Source organism: Heliangelus exortis, chromosome 31 (genome assembly GCF_036169615.1).
Source record: "Heliangelus exortis chromosome 31, bHelExo1.hap1, whole genome shotgun sequence".
Lineage (NCBI taxonomy): Eukaryota > Metazoa > Chordata > Aves > Apodiformes > Trochilidae > Heliangelus > Heliangelus exortis.
Genome location: NC_092452.1, coordinates 574,541 through 590,676, shown reverse-complemented (window position 1 = coordinate 590,676; position 16,136 = coordinate 574,541). Strand labels below are relative to the sequence as shown.

At 42.9% G+C, this 16,136-nt stretch overlaps 1 protein-coding gene across 5 annotated transcripts in view; it reads right to left on the bottom strand.

The window, feature by feature from the left end:
* DIP2B (disco interacting protein 2 homolog B) overlaps nt 1-16,136 on the bottom strand; it is a 64,735-nt gene that overhangs the window by 13,683 nt on the left and 34,916 nt on the right. Inside the window, exons 5-22 of one of the 5 annotated variants that reach the window (XM_071729472.1) lie at nt 15,279-15,491; nt 12,772-12,915; nt 11,853-11,972; nt 11,040-11,237; nt 10,728-10,819; nt 10,119-10,229; nt 8,596-8,719; nt 7,982-8,091; nt 7,117-7,219; nt 6,412-6,476; nt 6,057-6,150; nt 5,390-5,509; nt 4,497-4,611; nt 2,596-2,735; nt 2,277-2,413; nt 1,895-1,975; nt 1,285-1,412; nt 446-560 (exon numbers count right to left, since the gene is read on the bottom strand). In XM_071729472.1, the coding sequence (XP_071585573.1) occupies nt 446-560; nt 1,285-1,412; nt 1,895-1,975; nt 2,277-2,413; nt 2,596-2,735; nt 4,497-4,611; nt 5,390-5,509; nt 6,057-6,150; nt 6,412-6,476; nt 7,117-7,219; nt 7,982-8,091; nt 8,596-8,719; nt 10,119-10,229; nt 10,728-10,819; nt 11,040-11,237; nt 11,853-11,972; nt 12,772-12,915; nt 15,279-15,491 (2,210 nt within the window). Of the gene's footprint in view, nt 1-445; nt 561-1,284; nt 1,413-1,894; nt 1,976-2,276; nt 2,414-2,595; nt 2,736-4,496; nt 4,612-5,389; nt 5,510-6,056; nt 6,151-6,411; nt 6,477-7,116; nt 7,220-7,981; nt 8,092-8,595; nt 8,720-10,118; nt 10,230-10,727; nt 10,820-11,039; nt 11,302-11,852; nt 11,973-12,771; nt 12,916-15,278; nt 15,492-15,710; nt 15,788-16,136 lie in introns of those variants that run through there. The other 4 variants (XM_071729473.1, XM_071729475.1, XM_071729474.1 and 1 more) reach the window with 4 other exon arrangements.

Sequence of the window (16,136 nt, the reverse complement as noted above, 5' to 3'; positions counted from 1 at the left end):
AGGAATTTACCTGCTTTAACCTTTCTCTGCTTCCTGCTGAAAATGCATGTCTGGAGATAAGGGTGGCTTTAAAGCTTAACTTTGAGCACCAGCAAGACCCAAGTGTAAAAGCAGAACTCCTGAGCTTGAGCACCAGAGCTGTTCTGCAGTGCTGAGAGGCAGCTGTGTTTCTTTACAGTCATCCTGCCAGCACAGTGCTGACCACTTTGTCAGAGCCCACACTATTCTGTGCTGCAGTTGGTTTCCCAGGACCTTCAGGACACAACAGAACAGCTTGGACACAGCAGATGTACCCAGCTTGTGACCCTGTCAAAACACCTCGTGCCAAAAGGGATCCTGAGCCTGTGCTTTTCCCATCTGGGGCATTCTGATGGCCTCTGATCTGCCCAAACACTGAAAAACTGCACAAACTCACCTTATCTACCTTATCACCTTATCACCTTACCTGCAGCACTCGACTCATCCACTGAAAACTGTCCTCTTCAGATGCATCTGGCCTCTGCTCTGCAACCACCACAATCCTCTCATCGTAGAAGACAGACACTGAGAACACAGCAATCCTGAGGAAAAAGGGAGAGCCATAAAGCCACAATTTCTGGTTTTACTCCTTGGGAATAGGAAGCCAAGGAAACAGGCAGAACTCATAAAAAACCCAAACCCACGGGGCAAAGACAGAGAAAAAAAATGAGAGAATTAGAAGTGAGCCAAAAAGGAAAGACCTTGTGAAGTAGATAAAGGATTAATTCCACTAACTGATGAAATTTCTACATTTCTGTACCTGTGGCAAAATCACCAATGCAATGAACCCTTGAAAAGAATCTACACGATGTATGGGGTTTAAAATCTCCAGTCAAGTCTTAGAGACATGAGCTCCAATATTGCCTGAGGGTCTATGAAATTATATCCACAACTGCCAAAAAGAATTAAGTATCTCTGGACACCAATGAAACTCCTCATTGCTGCAGAGCATCAGCCAGCAGCTAACTACTTAAAAAGACTTAAAAGTAAATTCTACAGAGAATTTAATTCTCCACGTGGCTGACTTATCTTGTTATTTGATTCCTTCCTCTATAGTAGACAAAATTGATGAAAAGCCAGACAGAAGAGTGGGGAAAACAGACCTGGGTTGGACAGGATCAGGCCAATCACTGTCTAAACCAGAAAATGTCTAAATCACTTTAACTGAGCTACTCAAACAAACCAGTTACTGAAGAGAAATCAAGGATCATGCTAAAGATCCTGTTTCATTATATTACAAGCAGAAGCTTACTGAGAGGGGTTTACCTTCCTCTGTAAACTGTTTTTATTGACTCTACTGCCAATCCAGTTGCCACGATGTCATCTGCATTGTGTCGACGCCCACTGACTGTCAGCAACCCATCCATTTTGCCAACCACAAACACCAAACTGCCCTGAAAGATAAAAAGGTATCAGTGAGCAAATGACAGAGCAGATATTCAGGTGTCTTTGATGATCTGCACATTTCCTAGCTATGGCTGGAGGGATGGTATTTGTACAAAACATGTTTTCTTTCCCTTTAAATGACATCATTTATGACTGGACCAGGAGAAGCATTCCAGCCACTTGCTGAGACAAGACACTCCAGCAAGCACAGCAGAACTGCCATACAAAAAGCTTCTTAAAGTTGGTATTAGAAGAATTAGCAACCTAAAAATGTAACAAGCAAGGCAGGAAGGCACTGTAGTGACAGCATGCTGGAAAATGTAGGGTTCCTGCTGGCTCAGGCAAACCCATTAACTCTCAGCTGTCTTATCCTCAGCAAGCTCTCCTTGCAAATATTCCTGTACCCCAATGCTTTTCTTTGGAACATTGAAGGTTATTAGCACGACCAAAAGAACAGAGCAATGCAAGCTCAAAAAACTGTTTTACTTACAGGTCCAACAAACCCCAGCAAGCCAGAACGGACAAATGGTACCTCACCCACTGGAGAGCCAGCAGAGTTCACAGGGATGACCTGCAACAGAAGGGAGGACATGGGAGGCAAAGTGGGTTTGCCTGAGGGCAGAAAAATATTCCCCACATCAGAATTACACTAAATGTGAGAGCAGTGATAAGGAGAAGGTGAAGGAATCCTTGGAACAGTCATTGTTTAGCACTGTGGGAGACCTTTAAAAAAGGGAACACTGAATGTATCTAACAGTAAGAAGTTTTTCAGGTTAGCTTTTTTAATAACAACATTAACAACTAATTTACAAACACAAAACATGCAAGGCCATTGGTTCTACAGAGCAAAAGATGCATTCTACTATCCATACCTCAAATGTATTCTTTGTCACGCCTGCCAGCCCATAATACATCATTCCTCCTGCTCTGGAGCTTACACAGATTTCACCAATCTCATCTGTTTTACAGAGCTGAGGTGGCCCATCAGGTTTCACTATGCACATCATTCCTGGGACAAATGGCACATTGTTAGCACAGTCTCCAGGATTTGCCATGTATAAAAACTGATAAAAACCTCCCCCAAGCAACCCTGAGACTGAAGACAGAAGAGAGAACACTGAGCAGTTCTTTTTCTAAACCATTCCAGAACATTCACAAAAAAGTTAAGAGGGGACTTTTGCTCTTTTTTACCTCCTGGCATCACATGGCCAACATCCTGGACAGTGAGAGCAGAGTTTTTATCTTCAGTGTTGACACGAATGACACCAAAACTCAGCCCATTCATGGACAAGATGGCTCTTCCAGGCAAAGGTGCCCCAGGGACCCCAGGCCTGTGAAGGACACAAAGTCAATACAGTCAATCAGGTGGAGATACCACAGCAACATAAATATGGATATTTCAGTGTCTCTTCATTGCATCACAAATTTTAAACTGTGAGGTGGCAGTAAGGATTGCCTCCCAGAAGAGTCACACTGATCAATACTGAACTGGCATTTGAAAGGAGAACACAATTTTAAAAAAGCCCAAGATGGACAATAAAGCTTTCTATTAATTCTCTTCCCAAAAGTGACAGACTGTATTCTGGGGCAAGTGCAGCCTTCCTCCCAGGTCTTTATCTTACCCCATGTTAAACAGACATCCCCTGGCCATATTACAGGGCCGTTTATTAGAGAAGGTAGAAATGGACAGGACTGTCCATTTCCAAAATGAAAATGACTGTCCAAACTGCCATCAAATTTCATCTCAGATTCAAGAACACCACACTAGCTGTGTATCATCATAGAATCATCATAGAATCCTAGGGTTGGAAGGGACCTCGAAAGATCATCTAGTCCAACCCCCCCTGCCAGAGCAGGGCCCCCTAGAGTACATCCCCTAGGAACGTGTCCAGGTGGGTTTTGAATGTCTCCAGTGAAGGAGACTCCACAACCCCCCTGGGCAGCCTGTTCCAGGGCTCTGTCACCCTTACAGTAAAAAAATTTTTTCTGATATTCAACTTGAACCTCCTATGCTCCAATTTACACCCATTACCCCTTGTCCTATCACTGGTCACCACTGAGAAAAGCCTAACTCCATCTCCCTGACACTCACCCCTTACATATTTGAAAACATTGATGAGGTCACCCCTCAGTCTCCTTTTCTCCAAACTAAAGAGACCCAGCTCCCTCAGCCTTTCCTCATAAGGGAGATGTTCCACTCCCTTAATCATCTCAGTAGCTCTGTGCTGGACTCTTTCAAGCACTTCCCTGTCCTTCTTGAACTGAGGGGCCCAGAACTGGACACAATACTCCAGGTGTGGCCTCACCAATGCAGAAGAGAGGGGGAGGAGAACCTCTCTTGACCTACTAACCACACCCTTTCTAATGCACCCCAGGATGCCATTGGCCTTCTTGGCCACCTGGGCACATTGCTGGCTCATGGGCATCTTCTTGTCTACCAGGACCCCCAGGTCTCTTTCACCTACACTGCTCTCCAGCAGCTCAGCCCCCAACCTATACTGGGACATCGTGTTGTTCTTCCCCAAATGCAAAACTCCACACTTCCCCTTGTTGAATTTCATCATGTTTCTCCCTGCCCAACTCTCCAGCCTGTCTAAGTCTCTCTGAATGGCAGCACAGCCTTCTGGTGTGTCAGCCACTCCTCCCAGCTTAGTGTCATCAGCAAACTTGCTGAGGGGACATTCTATACCCTCATCCAAGTCGTTGATGAAGATATTGAACAACACCGGTCCCAGTACCGACCCCTGAGGGACTCCACTGGTCACACACCTCCAACCAGATTCTGCCCCATTGACTACAACTCTCTGACTCCTTCCTTTCAACCAGTTCCTGATCCACCTCACTACCTGATGTAAATCAGGAGCAGGAAAAAGCAGAGCACCACTCATACAGGCACGTCTCTTAGAGAAAAAAAAAAAGCACTCATACCTTGGGAGAAATGTTTAATCTTAGCTACCTGAATACCTGAGCACACAGAGGAAATGTCAGTGGAGCTTATTCCATGCTAAAGTCAACTATGACCAAGTGATGTGTGAAGAAACCTCAGGCTGGCTGACTGAACCTATCAGACTGAACTGCTGCACACCCATTACCTCCTGATTGCAATGGTCATTGCTTCTGGAGAGGTTGCACATGGACAAATTGCCTCTGGTTTAAGCCCATGGCTCTGAAACAAGCTCAGGAAGGCATCACATGAGGAAACAGACCCTGGAAAGAAATAAAATATATCTCTATGACTTGACAGCATTTGATTTTAAAAGTTGCATGTAAAAACAGACTAGAAATAAGGGCAGAGTATTTGTACTATGTAGATACTGCATCACCTCTAAAAACCCCAGGCAGCATCTTCCAGGTCACAAAGGAGTTTAAGCATCTGCTGCAAGTGACTTGGGAACAGATGAATTCTCTTGAACAAGTATGGTTTTCCCCCTCAATTTTCTCCCAAGTTGTTCCATGCTCCCAGCACAACATCAGGCTTAAAAATCCTCTCCAAACTTCCAACAATTCAGGCACACATGTAGGATCAGTTCCCATGTTGCACGTGTAATCCAAACAAGTCTATTCCAAGCACCCCTTCCAGCTGCTGCCATCTAGAGAAATATTCTTTAAGCCTATTCATTAACAGCATTCCTTGTAGATTTTTCTGGGGATTTTTTTTTCCTCTTCATAATTCCTAAAAGCTTTTACCTTATCCCCTGTGAGCAATTCAAACCCACTCCCACCCTGTCTACCAGAATTCTGTTTTACATCCCAGAGCTCCCCACTCAGCTCTCCTGCTTCTTATTTTGCACTACCACCTTTCACAACTCACAACCCAAAGGATGAAAGCACAACCCTGGTGCTCAAGCACCACAACTCCCAGCTCCACATCACTGCCCTCATCAAAACCATCTCAGAAAGAGTTACAAAAGGGATTAAGCTTGAGGCTGTGAGACACTTGGCTGAGAAACCTCTGCCCCCAGCAGGGCAGGAGGTGCATACTCACAAGGATTTGCACCATCAGTTACAATCAGCATTCGAAGGGAGCTCAGGGTGACATCTCTTTGGTCTCGATGGGCCATCATGGCCCAGTGCAAGTCTCGACACTTGACTAAAGCCACTTTTGCTGCAAATCAACACACAAAAAAACCCCACATAAGGACAAACAGCAGCTTTCCACGAGTCATTCTCAGGTGAATATACACTTCCCGAGTGGGAAAATTCTCAGTAAAACAAGCAAGCCTTAACTGAGCCTGCAGTCACAGTCCAACAGCATCTGCTGTGGCATACAGACCATTTTCCCACCACCTGAGCCAGGGGCTGTCACTATTGCAGCCCCTCCTCCAAGGTGCACAAATAATTATCACCATCTGAATGTCCTTGGTGAGGACTGGGGATCAATGCAGCTTGCTGGGAGCAACTGTTTTCTTGGTCTCATAAAAGGCACTGGCTTCAAGGATGCAGGTCGTGAGGTCCCCATCAAGTTTGCTGCCATTCACATGGCATTAGGATATTGTGTATATTCAGAAATAAATTAAGAGTTTGGCCCTTCTTGTGAAAGAACAAGACAGGCTCTGCTGTCTCAAAAATGCTCAAAAAGCATTTGAGATTTTAGTGCCCCTCACTCATTGATGCTGAGGGCTTCAAGCTGAAGTTGTAGAACATACAATTACCTTTGTGGGCATGAACTCTCTGCACCCATGAGAGTGGACAGGTTTTCATCACAGAATAGGGCACACTGATAGTATGGAGCTTGTTCATTACATTCTGAAAAGTAGAAAAAAGGGCTCATAAAGCCTATTATGGAGCAGAAATGGGAGTCACCCTCACTCTCCACCAACCCCTATCCCACCATGAATTCACATAAATTTATTCAGGCTGCTTCTACACTTCTCTCCAGAGAACTGTAGATTTACCAGGGAGAGAAATGGTTGACCTAACAGGTAATGGTCCTCAGCCATCTCCCCAGATGTTGCAGTTACAAGGAGTTATGGAATGGTTCAGAAGGTCCTTACAGGCTCAACTCACCGTTAGAATCCCATGCCACAGCCCTGCATCCTTCTTGAAATCCAAAACATTCACTATTGTTTCACCTGGGAAATGAAATTTGCAGTTGTGAAGTGCAATGTGTCAGGACAGCTGTGACCATTATTTCTGCTGGAATCTGCCTACACCTGAATCTGCCACCTGAATCTGTCACCTCTGCTCCAAGAGGTACACGTGTAGCAAGCAAGTGCAGAGCCTTGTGTGTCTGATTTTCCATTTTACTAGTCAGGGCTCCTTGTTATGCAAAATAACACAGCTGAACATCACTTTTCAGGGAGCAACACAGCCCTGAAAGATGCAAGAGAATTACATTCCAGGCTGTAATGTACAGCAGTAGAATAGAAAGGGTCTTAACCTCATTGTGCATGAGCAGCAGCAGAAGAGAGCTGAGAACATCATTCAAGCACTGACTCCCAGAAGCAATGGAAATTAAAGTGATGGCTTCAAAAGACAAACTCTGCATTTTAAACAACCGTTTTTTATTGCTCTTCACTATGGCAATGAAAATGTTGTAGTTTGGGATGGCAAGATTACAGTTCTTCACTTTTTCTTTATTTTTTTTCTTTTTAAATAGCTACTATTGTGTGTTGCTTACTCACAGACAGCTGTTAGAAATGTCAAGAGGCAACCACTACAAAATAATATCAATGAACCTTCATTCCTTTGATGTTCTGTGACACCACTTACCTTCAGAATAGTTGCAGGCCTGAGACAAGGCTTGACAGTGAGACAGCATGGCAATCCTGGACACTGTGACACCCATGACACTGCCCTCTTTGCTTGTCTTGTACTACAGAAGAGGGGAGGAAAAAAAATCAAGGTGTGAGTCTGGATCCCACATGCAAAGGAAATTAAATCACAGAATCAATGAAGACATTAAAGAGAATTGTTAAACTGATCCCTGGGGGACACCACAGCCACCAGTTGGAATCAGCACCATTCCCACCACTCTCTGGTGGTGGGAACTCCAGGCAGTTCCTAACCCAGCACAGAGTGCTCCTGTCTAAGCCATGGGCTGCCAGCTTTTCCAGAAGTGAGATAATGCTGACAACTGAACACATTTGTGGTCATTTCTTTATTACTCCTTCTCACAGAATCTCCTTCTGCTCCCTGAAGTGAACTGAAAAGTCAGTCTGTAATTTTAGAATACCCAAATTACTATGTAAACCACTGCAATTCTTAGAAGCTGCCTTACTGAGGTATATGAATGAAAATAAGCTTTGCTGGGAAGAAGAGAAACCCTAAAACGCTGTTGGCTGAAGTTTCAGAAATCTGTGTACCACTCACACTACCTCAGAGAGCTCAGCTCCCTAAATTCCTGGCTTTCTAGAACAAACCCAGTGTTTTCCAACTCATCCTGGAAGCACTGGAGGCCAAAAAGGTATTCAAAACTAAAATAAGCTTTGCAGCAGGTTGTACACAGTGAAAGACTTGTTTCAGTGGCCAGAAACTGGGAAGTTTAAGGCAGGAGGTCTAAGTATTATCTCTCTGGTGATTAGAACATTAAATTCAGCTCACAGAAACTATTTTCTATTCCCCATTCACTACTTACCTCAATATATGCTGGCTCAGTTCCTGCAGCTGAGATGTTGGGCTGCCAGTCCTTAGGAGATTTGGAGAGGTATTTTGAATCTGTCACAACCCATTTGAGTCTGGGCCAACCTAGAGCCAAAATTAAAGGGGAATATTAATACCAGTTTCTTTATTGAACAATTCATAGCCTGCAAAAATACACTAAACTCCCATCATTTGTCCAAATTCAGTTACACAAGCAAACTCCCAAGCCAAGCTGCTAGCCAGAAGGTTCATCTTATTTCTCATCAGGGAGTTCAGTGGGCAACAAGGCTCTTCCTCTGCTCAGGAAAGAGCCTTGCAGTATTTCTAAATATAGCTGCTTGTATCACTAACAAAACTGCTTTTGAACCCACCAAATGCCACTAAAGGGACCTGAGGACAACCCTGGCCTGATTCATCATGATTTCCAGAACAAAGCAATTGTGTCAGACACAGGGAGCAGCCTACACCATCTGCACAAAACCCACAACAGTCGAGTGACGCTGCTCCCGTTGCCCCTCCCAAAAGCATTCAGACATCTGACAGCTGCTTTCAGACAGTTCAGCTACAGCAAAAACACAGTCAAAAGCAAAATATATCGACAGAGCTAACCTTTAAACTGCACGATTTCTCCATTTTGGGTTTTTGGAAGCCCCTTCAGACAAACTTCAGTGGTGAGGGCCAAAGCGATACCGCAGCTTCCCAGCAGAAAACCAATCTGCTGACCACCAGCATCCTGAGGGCAGAGGGGGAAAAAAATCACTTTTGTTTAAAGATGATGTAAATTTATCAAAACCCAAGGTCTGGCAATGCTCTGGTAACTGGATGGCAACATTATGGATGACATGGGGTGGAAAAAGAAGAAACAACCCGTGCCCACAGCCACTCTTTGCTTCAGTTTGTCCTTTTGCACCTAAGACTCAAAGTCTGGCAATGTCAGGGATGAACACAACAGCCTCTGAGCTTGCACAATAACACATTTTGGAAAATGACATATATCCAGCACAAAGACCTGCTGGGTAAAAATGGAGACAGCCCTACAAGCCAATAAAACTCCCCAGGAAAATGATAAGCCATCAAAAATGCAGATACCGAGTCTGCTCTTTTCAATTAATTTTGTTAAAACAAAAAAAAAAAAAAAAGAAGAAACAATTATGTAACTAGGGGACAGATTGAAGAGAAATGTGGTGAATCTGTAAGGAAACTCTTTATGCATAAAACAAATATTCCATTGGCAAGACTAAAATGCATTGGATGTGAAATCCACAGCATCGTGCCCAACATTAAGCATACCCCATTTATTTTCATTAATGGAAGCCCAGATGCTTCAAAGAGGAATCATGAAGCAAAAAAAGCAAAACATATAATTACACTGACATAACAAGGCTTCTCTTTCCCCAGGAACTAATTTCTATTGCACAATGATAAAAACACTGAAATGAGGCACCTCACTAAGAAATCCGATTGGGCAAATACTGGGCCAAGTTTTAATTTTGTATTTGGTTGCTACAGCAGTTGTCACACTGCAGGCAAATAAAGTAAAGCTCTGTGCCTCCCATAGTATTGCCAGACTAGCTTACCACTTCATTACCACCTCTCTTGCCATATGTTTGCCATTATCCTGTTTCTTCTGTTTCCTCTTACAAAATTCAAGTTTTAGACAGTCAGTGACATGGCAATAATATGGCAATATTGCAAAAAATTCTGGTAAGGGTAAAGAAAACACTTTGCTGAGTAAATAATTTGCAAAAGGTGCCTTGAACTCTTCAGAAATACTCAGCACCTGTAGCCTCCAGCAAAATCAAAGACTGGCAGATGCTAAGCATGGCTGGAAATGAGATTCCCTTCACATGGACCAGAGGGTTGATTCACAGCATTATCAGCACTCTATCAGTTATTTGCAATAACAGAATGAAGACTACAGCATTTAGGGGAACTCATCTCCAGAGCCTCAGTTCAGCTCTCTGGTCAATCTGTTCTTTCATTTTTAAAGAACTATTCCAGGTTCAAAAAGCTCTTTCACATGGTGTTGATACAGAGATGCTAAGGCAGCAGCAAGATGCTGTGAAACACTTTCAGAGCTTGGTGGTCTGACCTGGTTTTCACCCCACTGCTCTGAGTTCCATCAACGTTACCTTTCTGGTAAGAGGTACCTCTATAGGCACTGGGATGACTTCTGCTAGGAGACAGCCATAAAATGCCACCATGAACATGACTGGGTCATTGTTGGGATAAACAAGGGCTACCTACAATTCATAAAAACATTCAGTTAGCTGAAATGCAAGGAAAAAAATGCAAAGTTCAGATCTACAGAGACTAAAAGTCAGGAAACTTTCTGTTATTTCCCATTCGAGCACAGCATTTTTCACAGGGCATCTTCAAGTGCTCTTCCTTCCATGGAATGTGTGGTGTGACCCTCAAGCAGCAATGCTGGCATTCCCTGGGTGCCCATACACATGGAGATGCACACACACACACAGAGCCAAAACACAGAGGTGTAAAACTCTGTATTTCTCTCAGAGGTGCAATACTCTTCCTTAGATGCAATTTAAAGTCCAAAGCCAAAAAGTTGCTTACACAGGAGCCAGGAGGACTGAAAAATCACAGAAGCTGCTTTCCCAAATAGCCTGTCCCTAGGACAAGAGTCTTGCTATTAACAAGATTATAATGTCTGTGGTAATTACAGCCCCCCCCAAGCCCTCCTTTACTTCAGAGGGAGAACCAGACAGTTCCAAACTCATTACCCTATCTCCAGGTTTTAACACGGGTTCATTTTTGGTCCCCAGTTTATTAAGCAGTGTGTAGGCCAGCTTGAGACTTCTGCTCCACAATTTGCCTAGAACACAAAGAAGAGAGACTTGCACAACTCCAAACCAACCCAGCATACAAAAGAATACTCCAGTTCTTGACTGTTTGACCACCTCCAGTCACATCCTCCTCCAGCTCAGTTACACCGCTTTGGCTACAAAGCTCTCAAAAACCAGGAAGGGATTTGCAACCACACCAACACTGAGTTCTCCCCACTTTTGCTCTTTGGGAGCCAGGGCTCAACTCACCATACGTGAGGGTGTAAACTGGTTTTCCTGTAACATCCAGTGCTGTCAGACAGGGGCATTTAGCTTGAGTGGTACCCCAGCGCTGCAGTGCGGCTTCTAATGCAGGAGGCCAGTTGCAAACAACCCCCAGGGGTTCTCCCTTCACAGGTGTCATCTGTCGGCCCTCTGGTTTGGGCTGGTTTGGGTCAGGCTGGGGAACTGAAGGAAATTCAGTAATGTTTCCCATTCATTTGTTATCTGACAGTTAAGCTGGAAAGAGATGCTAAAAACAAGAGGTTTTCCTTGCTGCCTTTGGGTTTAACGGCGCCTCTCACATCGTGGTTTTTAGGAACTTGCACCAGAACATCATGGACACAGCCCCCTCCCCAGGGTTCTAATAAAAGATGTTCCATGTAATAGTGAGGAAAGGAACACAGAATTGGAAAAAAGGAAAACAATCTGACCAAATAAGGTTGTAATGCAATTACCAGCAAAGACAAAAACTTCTGCGGAATTAATTACAGCAGGCTACGCAAATGAAAGGGTTTTCAAAATCTATTTCAATATTTTTGTTAATAAATTCCAGTTATTGTAAGATGTTTAGTGCTGAGGAGGCCACCCAAAGCTCAGCAGTACAGTAAATGACTTCCAACATTGGTATTGTGAAGGCTACTGCTAGCTGCAAACAGCAAATCAAAGTAAACTTTGAAAACAATGGCATAAATAACTTCATTAATAACTTCATTATAAATAACTTCAAATAACTCCAGGTCACTGTGTCTGTCTGCATGCTCACAACAAATGATTAATAAAAACATTATTTGGTGCTATTACCTTCCACAATTTCTTCAAAATCATCCACGAAAAATTCTTTCAGGGGTGGCCTTTTAGGTCTTTTCAAGGTATTGAGCAACTGCTGAATTTTCGTGGAGACTCTACTACTCACAGGAACACCTGGAGGGAAAGGTTTTGTCCAATAAAAATGTTCACCATGGCTGTTAACATTTAGACCTTACCTCCTTCCACCAGAGGATACTTCTGGTGCACCCAACTACTGGCTTCCACTATTAAAGGCTGTGCCAGTGCAGGACAACACTAGGATTATGTCAGTCTGTATGAACACAGTGGTCAGAAAATGCTAGTAGTAGAAACTGATATTTAAATTGATATTTAAAGCACTGACTCCCTCCCAAAGCCTGATTTCCAGCTGACTCTGACACACAGCACTTGCTGTACAACAGCAGCACTGCTCAGCTGCAGTGCAGGCTGCCAGCAGAGGGAGGGCACAGCAGGACCAGAAGCACTGATGCTCCCTCTCTGCACAAAGCTTTCTGCCAGCCAGCTTGGAGTGAGTATTAGCAGTTCCAGGGGAGCTTAAATACAGTTAAGAATTACACTAATTCATTCACCTTACCTTTCCTTTTGGGGATTCGAGCACAAAAGCTTTTAAAAACAATTAGCCTACCTATGCATTTGCAATTTTTTTTTTTTTTTTTTCTGAAAAAGTGGTAGAGAAGAGAAAAGCCTGTCAGCTCTTCCATGATTTTCTCCAGTTCAGTATCTAGCAGGTAACTGCTGCCACATGGGAATGCTTTAATGTTTAGCACAGGAATGTGTTAATGCTAATGCCTTAACCACTCTGAATTTGTGAAGTGCTTGAGTGGGAAAAACTCCAGGTGGGAGAATAAATCATGTGCCTCTAGTCCTTCCTGAGAACCACCCTAATTTCTGGGTGCCCTGAAAGGTTCCATACCATCAGCAGTATCCATGAGACTGGAACGATTGGATCCCTTGTGCATTCCTTTCACAATCCCTGAAGGAGGGAGATCAATCACTGCTGGGCGTGCTGAGGAAGAGGAGGTAGTTGCTGTGACATCTGGGGGAACTGAGAAATTTTCTAAAAAAAGGGAGAAAATTGAGATGGCAGTTAACAGAATCCTTTTACTACTAGACAGAAGAAGCAAAGTGTTAGTTACCTGTCACCAAAAATCTTAAGAATTAATGGGTTGAATGTATGGAGCTCTTTATTAATGCTAAACACACTGCTTCCTAAATATTTAGGAGGTGCACATTATCTGTTCTGGAAAACAAACAAAAAAAAAACCAAAGGCATAAGGTGAGTGGCTTTGCCCATGTCAGGGAAGTGGTTCATGAAAACAGAATTCCTATACTTGGTTTCTAACTTTCCATTCAGCACTGTGAAATTAACATTTAAAAAATTAAAAAAAAAAAAAAAAAAAGGAAAAAGAAAAAAAAAAATAGTTTGAGATCCACGTGAGCTGTGAAATATTCAGAGCTCCAGAACAAAAGCCTCCATCACCTATGCACTCATCTCTCTTGCTCGAATTATACTATTTAACTTTTTTGTCAGTAAGGGCTTTCTAAAACAAAACACGTGGGAGGCTGTTGACCAAAGCAGATCAGCAAAAAATCATGTTGGGTTTAAATTTCTTCCAGTTCGGTGGCTAAACAGTGTGAGCCTGTCCAGCAGTTAAATAATAAACTTAAAATCTAATGAACAGAGAGACCTGGGTCTTGGTTTTGCTTAAAGTTGCAAGACACTGTTCTGCTTTTCAGAGTTTGTAACCTTTAAAACTGGAAGTACCTCCTACCTCAGTAATTCTCTCATTCACTTTCTCTTAAGTTTTGCTTACGTGGGGTTTCTTTACACAACACAGTAGGTTCAGTCACCTGACAGGGCAAGAATATTCTGTTCTAGATTAACAGAACCAGCAACTGTTGATCACAGAGGAAAAAATCCCAACAATTTTGGAACTGGATGTTGGCTTGCACAGAGTGAGTCCGAAGGAAGTCAGGTACTGAATTAATTCCCTCAGAAAGGTTTTTGTGCTTGATTCTCTGTGCCCCTTTCTAAGGGGAACACAAATTCCATTTCTGCATACCTTTGGAACATTCCTCATGTGCTGAACTTCTCAGTTTCACTAGGAAGGATCTAGGTTTTTCATAACTCCAAACTTTTGCAGGACTTTTTAGTGCTCCCTCCAAAGAGATTTATAAAACTGCTTATGGGAGAGCTTCTATTCATTTAAATTGGAGTTAACACAGAATGAATGTGGCAAATATAATTCCAAAAAAGATTTAAAACTCCTATTTTGCATAAAATACTAATTATATTAGTCTTCTGTAGGTAAAAATGTGTAGTACCTTAATTCATTACAAAAGGTAACGTGGGTTTCTGTATGCTCCAAATAAAAGCAGCCTCTCTGCTTCAAAGACACATTAATTATATTAGCTACATTTTATGGGCAATTTCCCCAGTTTTCCATTTCAGGAAACAACTTGCATCTCAGCAAATAAACAAAAATAACAGCAATAAAATAAAATTAAAATTTTAAAAAAAAGTGAAACAGTTAAAAACACCAGCACTTCTATGCACTGCTTGCCCCAAACCAGTTAAGCAAAAGCAGAGAGCACACAAAATACAGACATCTCCTAAGATGCAGTAATATCCTTAACAGCAGATAAAAAAAGACAAACATACACAGAGCAAAAACAAACTTGGCAATTTCATACAGAAGCATCAGCAGCAAGGAGCACCTCAGAGCCTCAAAAAACTGAGCCTGGGGTATCCAGATCTGTAGGTTTTGCTCCGTCTTCTCAACACCTGGATGCTCTGATTGTTTCTCAGACCAGCCATGAAAGATCTATGCTAAATCTTGACTCTGCTAAAACCAGTTTTTGATGGCATGCTCATTTGTTCAAGCTGGGTTTGGTGCTTTATCTTTTTCTCTAACACAAACAATAAACCATCAGGGCTTGCAGCAAAATGAGAATGTTAAAACACAGCATTTCCCCCTCTCAGTAGGCAGACACCCCTAAGGTACTCATCAGGACACAGATGCCAAATGCTGCTTGCATAGGGTAGCTTTGTGCACACAGCAGCTTCAAACAGCTGTAGGACATAAACACCACAGGATACAGAAAGTTGTCCCTCCTGACCCTGTCAACACTGTCATCACACCCTGGAGTCTCTTCTACTTTGAGTCACTCCTGCTCCCCACTTCCACTTTTTCAACCAACTCATTATTCTGCAATACTTAAGGAGAAAAAAAAAAAAAAAAAAAAAAAAAAAAAAAAAAAAAAAATCACAAGGGTGCAACTCCAACAAGTCCTGGCAAGTTCCATCAAAGCTACCTCACAGCTCTTGATCCAAATTTCCCTTCTGCAACAGACAACTCCAGCTTTATTCATACAGTCTGAACTCGAAGCAGTTTTTTTCTGTTGGTACCCATCTCCTACCTATTCGAGTATTGGCAAATACATCAGCTAGTGACCCACTGGTCCCTTTGCCTTCTCCATGGGAAAGTGTAGAAGATGCTGATGAAGATGTGGATGACCCCTGAATAGATCGGTTGATCCAAGACTCAGCATTCTGTAAGCTCTGATGCAATGCAGCAGAAAGAGCAGCTTGGCGCCTTAGCGACCCCTCGTCCTCGGATGCAGAAGATGTGTCTGTGTGGAAGCAGAAAAGAAAATCTAGCTGCTTAGGGAAAAGCACATTGCACTGAACATGCTCTCTTTCTCAACGGTACAGGCTTGGCATATGAAGGTCTTTTTTTTCTTTTTTTTTTTTCCCCAGGCTGTGTCACACGAGGTTACATCGGCCGAAACAGAAGTGAAAGCAGCAGGAACACATTGACCCCAGGTGTTCAAAGCACACAAAAGATTCACCTCCTCAGACAAGTATCCTTCCCCTGGGCTCTCCAAGTTTATTGACTTATCTCTCATTACTTTTCCATTCATATTCTGTATAGCAGCTGCTGTATTGCTAACTCTGGTAATACTGAAATGGAAAGTGAGGGGTCAGTATCATTGTCAAAACTGAGAGTTCAGAGGAACAAAGCAGAACAGAGGCTGCCCAGAAAAAAAGCAGAAAATGCTTTTGTCTGGTATACTAAATGGGTGCCTTTCAATTGCAGAAAATGAACAGCAACAACAAAAAAACCCCAAACAATTCCGAGACAAGGAACTGCATCCTGTGTTCCCCAGAAAACAGACACCTTGTCTGTCCTAAAGCTGTGAATTAATTCATTTATCACAAAGACAGAGCTGACTGCTCAATATCTGAAGCTGTGCAGTGCTTACACACACTCAGCT